Below are 12,652 nucleotides of genomic sequence, written 5' to 3' on the forward strand. Positions count from 1 at the left end.
GGACCAGAACAGTAGTCTGATGTTATAGAAGAGAGGACCAGAACAGTAGTCTGTTATAGAAGAGAGGACCAGAACAGTAGTCTGTTATAGTAGAGAGGACCAGAACAGTAGTCTGTTATAGAAGAGAGGACCAGAACAGTAGTCTAATGTTATAGAAGAGAGGACCAGAACAGTAGTCTGTTATAGAAGAGTGGACCAGAACAGTAGTCTGTTATAGAAGAGAGGACCAGAACAGTAGTCTGTTATAGAAGAGAGGACCAGAACAGTAGTCTGTTATAGAAGAGAGGACCAGAACAGTAGTCTGTTATAGTAGAGAGGACCAGAACAGTAGTCTGTTATAGAAGAGAGGACCAGAACAGTAGTCTAATGTTATAGAATAGAGGACCAGAACAGTAGTCTGTTATAGAAGAGAGGACCAGAACAGTAGTCTGTTATAGAAGAGAGGACCAGAACAGTAGTCTAATGTCATAGAAGAGAGGACCAGAACAGTAGTCTGTTATAGAAGAGATGACCAGAACAGTAGTCTGTTATAGAAGAGAGGACCAGAACAGTAGTCTGTTATAGAAGAGAGGACCAGAACAGTAGTCTAATGTTATAGAAGAGAGGACCAGAACAGTAGTCTGATGTTATAGAAGAGAGGACCAGAACAGTAGTCTGTTATAGAAGAGAGGGCCAGAACAGTAGTCTGATGTTATAGAAGAGAGGACCAGAACAGTAGTCTGTTATAGAAGAGAGGACCAGAACAGTAGTCTGTTATAGAAGACAGGACCAGAACAGTAGTCTGTTATAGAAGAGAGGTCCAGAACAGTAGTCTGTTATAGAAGAGAGGACTAGAACAGTAGTCTAATGTTATAGAAGAGAGGACCAGAACAGTAGTCTGATGTTATAGAAGAGAGGACCAGAACAGTAGTCTGATGTTATAGAAGAGAGGACCAGAACAGTAGTCTGTTATAGAAGAGAGGACCAGAACAGTAGTCTGTTATAGAAGAGAGGACCAGAACAGTAGTCTGTTATAGAAGAGTGGACCAGAACAGTAGTCTGTTATAGAAGAGAGGACCAGAACAGTAGTCTGTTATAGAAGAGTGGACCAGAACAGTAGTCTGTTATAGAAGAGAGGACCAGAACAGTAGTCTGTTATAGAAGAGAGGACCAGAACAGTAGTCTGTTATAGAAGAGAGGACCAGAACAGTAGTCTGTTATAGTAGAGAGGACCAGAACAGTAGTCTGATGTTATAGAAGAGACGACCAGAACAGTAGTCTAATGTTATAGAAGAGAGGACCAGAACAGTAGTCTGTTATAGAAGAGAGGACCAGAACAGTAGTCTGTTATAGAAGAGAGGACCAGAACAGTAGTCTGTTATAGAAGAGAGGACCAGAACTGTAGTCTGATGTTATAGAAGAGAGGACCAGAACAGTAGTCTGTTATAGTAGAGAGGACCAGAACAGTAGTCTAATGTTATAGAAGAGAGGACCAGAACAGTAGTCTAATGTTATAGAAGAGAGGACCAGAACAGTAGTCTAATGTTATAGAAGAGAGGACCAGAACAGTAGTCTGTTATAGAAGAGAGGACCAGAACAGTAGTCTGTTATAGAAGAGAGGACCAGAACAGTAGTCTAATGTTATAGAAGAGAGGACCAGAACAGTAGTCTGTTATAGAAGAGAGGACCAGAACAGTAGTCTGATGTTATAGAAGAGAGGACCAGAACAGTAGTCTAATGTTATAGAAGAGAGGACCAGAACAGTAGTCTGATGTTATAGAAGAGAGGACTAGAACAGTAGTCTGTTATAGAAGAGAGGACTAGAACAGTAGTCTGTTATAGAAGAGAGGACCAGAACAGTAGTCTAATGTTATAGAAGAGAGGACCAGAACAGTAGTCTAATGTTATAGAAGAGAGGACCAGAACAGTAGTCTAATGTTATAGAAGAGAGGACCAGAACAGTAGTCTAATGTTATAGAAGAGAGGACCAGAACAGTAGTCTGATGTTATAGAAGAGAGGACCAGAACAGTAGTCTGTTATAGAAGAGAGGACCAGAACAGTAGTCTGTTATAGAAGAGAGGACCAGAACAGTAGTCTGTTATAGAAGAGAGGACCAGAACAGTAGTCTGTTATAGAAGAGAGGACCAGAACAGTAGTCTGTTATAGTAGAGAGGACCAGAACAGTAGTCTGTTATAGAAGAGAGGACCAGAACAGTAGTCTGTTATAGAAGAGAGGACCAGAACAGTAGTCTGTTATAGAAGAGAGGACCAGAACAGTAGTCTGTTATAGAAGAGAGGACCAGAACAGTAGTCTGTTATAGAAGAGAGGACCAGAACAGTAGTCTGATGTTATAGAAGAGAGGACCAGAACAGTTAGGGACCGTATGTAAACTTTATAATGGGGCACAGGAGTGGAGCAATAGGATTTATTTCTTTCAGCATCTTGACAGACTGTGAATGTGCAGTTAGGGACCGTATGTAAAAGTGCTGTCTTTATCAGCATCATAACAACTGGCAGTATTTCAACCACATAAAATATGCATCCAAGTTGAACTGTAATCTGATCAGAAACATGTTGGGTTATTTTCACAGCTTTCTAATTCCTGAAAAACGGTCAAACTGATTTTGCACAGAAAATCGTACAAAAAAAATGTTTTAGTTATTGCATTTTCTCCCCGGTCCCTAAACCTCTTTGCTCCGTCAAAGAAGCAGTGAAAACTTCACCGACATCAACTAGATTGAAGCATTTTATAGGGCAACACACAGTATAATAACAGAAGATAAATTGTATGGATCTAATTATATAGACAAGTTGACTAACAAATAGTTTACCAAAATGTTGCATATTATAAGCAGAAACAAAGCTTATCTGAATCAGGCAGAAAACTCCTGCACTCCATGTCAACAAATCATTCAGTCTCCTCTGACTGATGTTTACAGCTCATTTTCTATATTAGAGGTTCGGGCGCGGGCCTTATTACATAAAGGGTTAGGGTTAGGCAGGTGGCTTGCAGATGGGTGATTAGCAATTGTGTGTGTGTGTGTGTGTGTGTGTGTGTGTGTGTGTGTGTGTGTGTGTGTGTGTGTGTGTGTGTGTGTGTGTGTGTGTGTGTGTGTGTCTGTGTGTGTGTGTGTGTGTGTGTGTGTGTGTGTGTGTGTGTGGGGGTGAACAAACAGCTGACCCGTTCACCACTAGCACACGACACTCACCCGACAGTGTGTGTGTGTGTGTGTGTGTTAATGTAAGCAAGGCTCTACAATGCTCACACACACAGTTCATAATTTCCCATCTTACCTTGGGTAGCGATGTAATGGTTCGGCCTGTGGTAGCCCTGTAAAAACAAAGAAGTCAGAGAGAATCAGAATACCAAGAGGTTCTCATCGTCGTTCAGAAGTGGTGACACGTTGTCAGTCAATATAGTGAGATCAACTCTAAAATGCAGACGAGACGAACGCAACGAACACACACACACACACACACACACACACACACACACACACACACACACACACACACACACACACACACACACACACACACACACACACACACACACACACACACACACACACACACACACACACACACACACACACACACACAAACACACACGCACACTTAAGCACGAACACACACACACCACCAAACATCTATCTAGATAACAAGCTTCCAAAGTGTTGATGATCCCCAGATATAGCAAACTACACTGATCTCCACAATAGAGCTGCTAGTCCCATGGATTACGTTAATCTAAAATAATCCCTGAAATTTTATTTGTCCCCTTCCTCGTTTTCCCTCAGGAGAGACAACAGGAAACAAAGCATTAAGACTTAAAGACTTATCTTTCTCTCTCTCTCATCCCCTCTTTCCTCTCCTCAGCTGGGCCTGGTACTGATTGTCTTCTCCCTCTCCACTCTCTCTACTCCCCCCTCTCTCTTCTCCCTCTCCCCTCTTTCTTCTCCCTCTCCCCTCTCTCTTCTCCCTCTCCCCTCTCTCTTCTCCCTCTCCCTCTCCCCTCTTTCTTCTCCCTCTCCCCTCTCTCTTCTCCCTCTCCCCTCTCTCTTCCCACTTCCTCCTCTCTCTTCTCCCCATCTCCTCTCTCTTCTCGATCTCCCCTCTTTCTTCTCCCTCTCCCCTGTCTCTTCTCCCTCTCCCCTCTTTCTTCTCAATCTCCCCTATCTCTTATCCCTCTTTCTTCTCCCTCTCCACTCTCTCTACTCCCCCCTCTCTTTTCTCCCTCTCCCCTCTTTTGTCTCCCTCTTCCCTCTCTCTTCTCCCTCATCCCTCTCTCTTCCCCCTTTCCCCTCTCTCTTCTCCCTCTCCCCTCTCTCTTCTCACTCTCCCCTCTCTCTTCTCAATTTCTCTTCTCCCTCTCCCCTCTCTCTTCTCCCTCTTCACTCTCTCTTCTCCCACTCCCCTCTCTCTTCCCCCTTCTCCCTCTCTCTTCTCCCTCTCCCCTCTCTCTTCTCACTCTCCCCTCTCTCTTCCCCCTTTGCCCTCTCTCTTCTCCCTCTCCCCCTCTCTCCTCCCTCTTCCCTCTCCTCCCTCTTCCCTCCCTCTCCCCTCTCTCTTCTCCCTCTCTCTTCTCCCTCTCCCCTCTCTCTTCTCCGTCTCTCTACTCCCTCTCCACTCTCTCTTCTCCGTCTCTCTACTCCCTCTCCCCTCTCTCCTCCCTCTTCCCTCTCCCCTCCATCTTCCCGCTCTCCTCCCTCTCGTCTCCCTCTCCCCTCTCTCTTCTCCCTCTCTCTTCTCCCTCTCCCCTCTCTCTTCTCCGTCTCTCTACTCCCTCTCCACTCTCTCTTCTCCGTCTCTCTACTCCCTCTCCCCTCTCTCTTCTCCCTCTCTCTTCTCCCTCTCCCCTCTCTCTTCTCCGTCTCCCTTCTCCCTCTCCCCTCCCTCTCTCCTCCCTCTCTCGTCTCCCTCTCCCCTCTCTCTTCTCCCTCTCTCTCCTCCCTCTCTCGTCTCCCTCTCCCCTCTCTCTTCTCCCTCTCTCTCCTCCCTCTCTCGTCTCCCTCTCCCCTCTCTCTTCTCCCTCTCTCTCCTCCCTCTCTCTACTCCCTCTCCCCTCTCTCTTCTCCCTCTCTCGTCTCCCTCTCCCCTCTCTCTTCTCCGTCTCTCTACTACCTCTTCCCTCCCTCTCTCCTCCATCTTCCATCTCTCCTCCCTTTTCCCTCTCTCCTCCATATTCTCTCTCTTCCCTCTCTTCTCCCTCGTCCCTCTCTCCTCCATCTTCTCTCTTCCCTCTTCTCCCTCTCTCTCTTCTCCCTCTCCTCTCTCTCTTCTCCCTCTCCCCTCTCTCTTCTCCCTCTCCCTCTCCCTTCTCTCTTCTCATTTTTCCCTCTCTCCTCCCTCCCCCTCATCTTCCCTCTCTCCTCTCTCTTCCCCCTTTGCCCTCTCTCCTCCCTCTTCCCTCTCCTCCCTCTTCCCTCTCTCCTCCATCTTCCCTCTCTCCTCCATCTTCCCTCTCTCCTCCATCTTCCCTCTCTTCTCCCTCTTCCCTCTCTTCTCCCTCTCCCCTCTCTCTACCCCCTCTCCACTCTCTCTCTACTCCCTCTCCCCTCTCTCTTCTCCCTATCTCCCCTCTCTCCTCCCTCTTCCCTCTCCCCTCCCTCTTCCCTCTCTTCCATCTCTCCTTCCTCTTCCCTCTCTCACCCCTCTTCCCTCTCTCCTCCCTCTTCTCCCTTCCCTATCCCCTCCATCCTCCCTCTCTCCTCCATCTTCCCTCCCTCTCCCTCCATCTTCCCTCTCCCCTCCATCCTCCCTCTCTCCTCCATCTTCCCTTTCTCCTCCCTCTCTCTCTCCTCCCTCTTCCCTCTCTCCTCCATCTTCCATCTCTCCTCCCTCTCTCCTCCATCTTCTCTCTCTTCTCCTTCCTCCCTCTCTCCTCCATCTTTTCTCTCTTCCCTGTTCTCCCTCTCTCTCTTCTCCCTCTCCTCTCTCTCTTCTCCCTCTCCACTCTCTCTTCTCCCTCTCCCCTCTCTCTTCTCCCTCTCCACTCTCTCTTCTCCCTCTCCTCTCTCTCTTCTCCCTCTCCCTCTCTCTCTTCTCCCTCTCCTCTCTCTCTTCTCCCTCTCCACTCTCTCTTCTCCCTCTCCCCTCTCTCTCCTCCCTCTTCCCTCTCTCCTCCCTCCCCCTCATCTTCCCTCTCTCCTCCCTCCCCCCGCATCTTCCCTCTCTCCTCCATCTTCCCTCTCTTCTCCCTCTCCCCTCTCTCTTCTCCCTCTCCCTCCTTCCTCTCCCTTCTCCCTCTCCCCTCTCTCTTCTCCGTCTCTCTACTCCCTCTCCCCTCTCTCTTCTCCCTCTCTCTTCTCCCTCTCCCCTCTCTCTTCTCCGTCTCTCTACTCCCTCTCCACTCTCTCTTCTCCGTCTCTCTACTCCCTCTCCCCTCTCTCTTCTCCCTCTCTCTTCTCCCTCTCCCCTCTCTCTTCTCCGTCTCTCTACTCCCTCTCCACTCTCTCTTCTCCGTCTCTCTACTCCCTCTCCCCTCTCTCTTCTCCCTCTCTCTTCTCCCTCTCCCCTCTCTCTTCTCCGTCTCTCTACTCCCTCTCCACTCTCTCTTCTCCGTCTCTCTACTCCCTCTCCCCTCTCTCTCCTCCCTCTCTCGTCTCCCTCTCCCCTCTCTCTTCTTCCTCTCTCTACTACCTCTTCCCTCTCTCTCTCCTCCCTCTCCCCTCTCTCTTCTCCGTCTCTCTACTCCCTCTCCACTCTCTCTTCTCCGTCTCTCTACTCCCTCTCCCCTCTCTCTTCTCCCTCTCTCTTCTCCCTCTCCCCTCTCTCTTCTCCGTCTCTCTTCTCCCTCTCCCCTCTCTCTCCTCCCTCTCTCGTCTCCCTCTCCCCTCTCTCTTCTTCCTCTCTCTACTACCTCTTCCCTCTCTCTCTCCTCCCTCTCCCCTCTCTCTTCTCCGTCTCTCTACTCCCTCTCCACTCTCTCTTCTCCGTCTCTCTACTCCCTCTCCCCTCTCTCTCCTCCCTCTCTCGTCTCCCTCTCCCCTCTCTCTTCTTCCTCTCTCTACTACCTCTTCCCTCTCTCTCTCCTCCCTCTCCCCTCTCTCTTCTCCGTCTCTCTACTCCCTCTCCCCTCTCTCTTCTCCGTCTCTCTACTCCCTCTCCCCTCTCTCTTCTCCCTCTCTCTTCTCCCTCTCTCGTCTCCCTCTCCCCTCTCTCTTCTCCGTCTCTCTACTACCTCTTCCCTCCCTCTCTCCTCCATCTTCCATCTCTCCTCCCTTTTCCCTCTCTCCTCCATCTTCCATCTCTCCTCCCTTCTCCCTCTCTCCTCCATATTCTCTCTCTTCCCTCTCTTCTCCCTCGTCCCTCTCTCCTCCATCTTCTCTCTTCCCTCTTCTCCCTCTCTCTCTTCTCCCTCTCCCTTCTCTCTCCTCCCTCTTCCCTCTTTTCTCCCTCTCTCCTCCCTCTCCCTTCTCCCTCTCCCCTCTCTCTTCTCCGTCTCTCTACTCCCTCTCCCCTCTCTCTTCTCCCTCTCCCCTCTCTCTCTACTCCCTCTTCCCTCCCTCCTCCATCTTCCCTCCCTCCTCCATCTTCCCTCCCTCCTCCATCTTCCCTCTCTCCACCATCTTCCCTCTCTCCTCCCTTTCTCCTCCCTCTTCCCTCTTCTCCATCTCTCTCTCCTCCCTTTCTCCTCTCTCTTCCCTCTTCTCCATCTCTCTCTTCTCCCTCTCCCCTCTCTCTTCACCCTCTTCCCTCTCTCATCATCTCCTGATTGTTCTCCCACCCCACACCCCTTCAGCTGGGCCTACGAGTGTGTTTTTCAAATGTAATAATAAAACAAATGGATTAATGTGAATGTGGAAAGTAACCGTTATAGGAATTATTTTGAAGAAGGACGAGCCAAAATTAGGTAATGTGTTTTTGTGTGTGTGTGTGTGTGTGTGTGTGTGTGTGTGTGTGTGTGTGTGTGTGTGTGTGTGTGTGTGTGTGTGTGTGTGTGTGTGTGTGTGTGTGTGTGTGTAGCTGGCTGATGTGCGTTCTATTGCATGTCCACACATGAGGTTTTTTCCCCACTCCTGTTCTACCCTGCTTAGCCTCGTGACTTATTCATATCTTCCTGAATGCTAATCACTGGCATATTAACCCTAGTGGAGATGTTCTTTACAGAGGAGTTGATTAGGCAGGACAGGAGACGGGTAAGAAAGACTTTCAGAGAGCACAAACATTCATACATATTTTTCTGATAATGGCCCACTAGCTGATGTTGTGAGTCTCCACGCACACACACACACACACACACACACACACACACACACACACACACACACACACACACACACACACACACACACACACACACACACACACACACACACACACACACACACACACACACACACACACACACACACACACACACACACACTCTTCTCCGCAGAACTCTCCTGTCCTCATAATGGGCATGAACTGAATGCTGTTGAAGAGGTAAATCATTTAACACACTGCATTATCAATTTACGCTTGGGAAGTGTCAGGGTGCAGTGTGAGAGTGAGCACCTAGCATTATGAATTTACGTCTGATCTCGTGAGGAGAAAACCACTTAAAGGAGTCAGGTAGTCAAAGCATTCGGCTACGAGAGGCCAGTCACTAACGCTTCTAACACTTACTATTGTAGGGGAACTGTTCCTCGGCAGGAACCTCAACATAGCCTATTCTTAGGTTAACTATGTCCTGTCATTACTCCCTATGATGTGTCATAGGTTAACTATGTCCTGGCATTACTCCCTATGATGTGTCATAGGTTAACTATGTCCTGTCATTACTCCCTATGATGTGTCATAGGTTCACTATGTCCTGTCATTACTACCTATAATGTGTCATAGGTTCACTATGTCCTGTCATTACTCCCCATGATGTGTCTAAGGTTAACTATGTCCTGTCATTACTCCTTATGATGTGTCATAGGTTAACTATGTCCTGTCATTACTCCCTATGATGTGTCATAGGTTAAATATGTCCTGTCATTACTCCCTATGGTGTATCATAGCTTAACTATGTCATGTCATTACTCCCTCTGATGTGTCATAGGTTAACTATGTCCTGTCATTACTCCCTACAATGTGTCATAGGTTAACTATGTCCTGTCATTACTCCCTATGATGTGTCATAGGTTAACTATGTCCTGTCATGACTCCCTATGATGTGTCTTATGTTAACTATGTCCTGTCATTACTCCCTATGATGTGTCATGGGTTAACTATGTCCTGTCATTACTCCCTATGATGTGTCATAGGTTAACTATGTCCTATTATTACTCCCTATGTTGTGTCATAGGTTAACTATGTCCTGTCATTACTCCCTATGATGTGTCATAGGTTCACTATGTCCTGTCATTACTCCCTATGATGTGTCATAGGTTCACTATGTCCTGTCATTACTCACTATGATGTGTCATAAGTTTACTATGTTCTGCCATTACTCCCTATGTTGTGTCATAGGGTAACTATGTCCTGTCATTACTCCCTATGATGTGTCATAGGTTAATAACTATGTCCCATCATTACTCCCTATGATGTGTCTTAGGTTAACAATGCCCTGTCATTACTCCTTATGATGTGTCATAGGTTAACTATGTCATGTCATTACTCCCTATGATGTGTCATAGGTTAACTATGTCCTGTCATTACTCCCTATGATGTGTCATAGGTTAACTATGTCATGCTATTACTCCCTGCGATGTGTCAGAGGTTAACTATGTCCTGTCATTACTCCCTATGATGTGTCATAGGCTAACTATGTCCTGCCATTACTCCCTATGATGTGTCATAGGTTAATTATGTCCTATCATTACTCCCTATGATGTGTCATAGGTTAACTATGTCTTACCATTACTCCCTCTGATGTGTCATAGGTTCACTATGTCATGTCATTACTCCATATGATGTGTCATAGGTTAACTATGACCTGTCATTACTCCCTATGATGTGTCATAGGTTAACTATGTCCTGTCATTACTCCCTATGATGTGTCATAGGTTAACTATGTCCTGTCATTACTCCCTATGATGTGTCATATGTTCACTATGTCCTGCCATTACCCCCTATGATGTGTCATAGGTTAACTATGTCCTATCATTACTCCCTATGATGTGTCATAGGTTAACTATGTCCTATCATTACTCCCTATGATGTGTCATATGTTCACTATGTCCTGCCATTACCCCCTACGACGTGTCATAGGTTAACTATGTCCTATCATTACTCCCTATGATGTGTCATAGGTTAACTATGTCCTATCATTACTCCCTATGATGTGTCATAGGTTCACTATGTCCTGTCATTACTCCCTATGATGTGTCATAGGTTAACTATGTCCTATCATTACTCCCTATGATGTGTCATAGGTTCACTATGTCCTGTCATTACCTATGATGTGTCATAGGTTCACTATGTCCTGTCATTACTCTCTATGATGTGTCATAGGTTCCCTATGTCCTGTCATTACTCCCTATGATGTTTCATAGGTTCACTATGTCCTGTCATTACTCCCTATGTTGTGTCATATGTTAACTATGTACTGTCATTACTCCCTATGATGTGTCATAGGTTCACTATGTCCTGTCATTACTCCCTATGATGTGTCATAGGTTCACTATGTCCTGTCATTACTCCCTATGTTGTGTCATAGCTTAACTATGTCATGTCATTAATCCCTATAATGTGTCATAGGTTAACTATGTCTTGCCATTACTCCCTCTTATGTGTCATAGGTTAACTATGTCATGTCATTACTCCCTATGATGTGTCATAGGTTAACTATGTCCTGTCATTACTCACTACGATGTGTCATAGGTTAACGATGTCCTGTCATTACTCCCTATGATGTGTCATAGATTAACTATGTCCTGCCATTACTCCCTATGATGTGTCATAGGTTCACTATGTCATGTCATTACTCCATATGATGTGTCATAGGTTAACTATGACCTGTCATTACTCCCTATGATGTGTCATAGGTTAACTATGTCCTGTCATTACTCCCTATGATGTGTCATAGGTTAACTATGTCCTGTCATTACTCCCTATGATGTGTCATATGTTCACTATGTCCTTCTATTACCCCCTATGATGTGTCATAGGTTAACTATGTCCGATCATTACTCCCTATGATGTGTCATATGTTCACTATGTCCTTCTATTACCCCCTATGATGTGTCATAGGTTAACTATGTCCGATCATTACTCCCTATGATGTGTCATAGGTTAACTATGTCCTGTCATTACTCCCTATGATGTGTCATAGGTTCACTATGTCCTGTCATTACTCCCTATGATGTGTCATAGGTTCACTATGTCCTGTCATTACTCCCTATGTTGTGTCATAGGTTAACTATGTCCTGGCATTACTCCCTATGATGTGTCATAGGTTCACTATGTGCTGTCATTACTCCCTATGATGTGTCATAGGTTCACTATGTCCTGTCATTACTCCCTATGTTGTGTCATAGGTTAACTATGTCCTGTCATTACTCCCTATGATGTGTCATAGGTTCACTATGTCCTGTCATTACTCCCTATGATGTGTCATAGGTTCACTATGTCCTGTCATTACTCCCTATGATGTGTATTTGTGGATAATTCACATTCCTATCTAAGAGCTCGGAGTTTGCTGATCCCTACTTTGTCGAGGGGGAAAATGTACTTGTTATGACTGTGATATGTGGTTGTCTCACCTAGCTACCTCGAGATAAATACACTACTTTAATAAGTGGCTCTGGATAAGAGCGCCTGCTAAATGACTAACATGTCAAACTGTAATCAACCTCAGTTTCCCATCAGCTTTCTCTGTTTCAACCAGCTCCTGATTCTGATTCATACAAACATGTCTCGTTGAAAGAAGAAGACATAAAACTTTACATAAAGGCAGTGCGTGTGTGTGTGTGTGTGTGTGTGTGTGTGTGTGTGTGTGTGTGTGTGTGTGTGTGTGTGTCCTAAAGGTTCACCATGACGCCCTGCCAGCTACCCTCTCGCTCAGAGAGCATCGGAGGCAGCAACCGTTGCGTCCTTGTAGCTGGCTGAAGTGTGTGTGTGTGTGTAGCTGGCTGAAGTGTGAGTGTGAGTGTGTGTGTGTGTGTGTGTGTGGGTGTGTGTGTGTGTGTGTGTGTGTGTGTGTGTGTGTGTGTGTGTGTGTGTGTGTGTGTGTGTGTGTGTGTGTGTGTGTAGCTGGCTGATGTGCGTGCGTGCGTGCGTGCGTGTGTGTGTAGCTGGCTGGTGTGTGTACTTACATCAACGTAATTTGCATTAATGTAATCAGAGTTCTGCTCTCCCTCCTGGGGCTGAAGTCTGACTCTGGAGTGATCATCTGGGGGACGGGGGGAAGAGAGGAGGAGAGGACAGGGGGAGGAGAGGAAGAGAGGACAGGGGGAGGAGAGGAGGAGAGGACAGGGGGGAGGAGAGGAAGAGAGGACAGGGGGAGGAGAGGAGGAGAGGAGGAGAGGACAGGGGGAGGAGAGGAGGAGAGGACGGGGGGAAGAGAGGAGGAGAGGACAGGGGGAGGAGAGGAGGAGAGGACAGGGGGAGGAGAGGAGGAGAGGACAGGGGGGAGGAGAGGAGGAGAGGACGGGGGGAGGAGAGGACCAGGGGGAGGAGAGGAGGAGAGGACAGGGGGAGGAGAGGAGGAGAGGACAGGGGGAGGAGAGGACAGGGGGAGGAGAGGAGGAGAGGAC

The 12,652-nt window shown here is 47.1% G+C and overlaps 1 protein-coding gene across 1 annotated transcript in view; it reads right to left on the reverse strand.

Moving 5' to 3' along the window:
- Positions 1–12,652, reverse strand: part of LOC129813672 (receptor-type tyrosine-protein phosphatase mu-like) — a 652,787-nt gene that overhangs the window by 99,290 nt on the left and 540,845 nt on the right. Inside the window, exons 24-25 of the mRNA XM_055866071.1 lie at positions 12,212–12,288; positions 3,276–3,312 (exon numbers count right to left, since the gene is read on the reverse strand). Coding sequence (XP_055722046.1) covers positions 3,276–3,312; positions 12,212–12,288 — 114 coding nt within the window. The remainder of the gene's footprint in view (positions 1–3,275; positions 3,313–12,211; positions 12,289–12,652) is intronic.

Source organism: Salvelinus fontinalis, chromosome 17 (assembly GCF_029448725.1).
Source record: "Salvelinus fontinalis isolate EN_2023a chromosome 17, ASM2944872v1, whole genome shotgun sequence".
In the NCBI taxonomy this organism is placed as follows: domain Eukaryota; kingdom Metazoa; phylum Chordata; class Actinopteri; order Salmoniformes; family Salmonidae; genus Salvelinus; species Salvelinus fontinalis.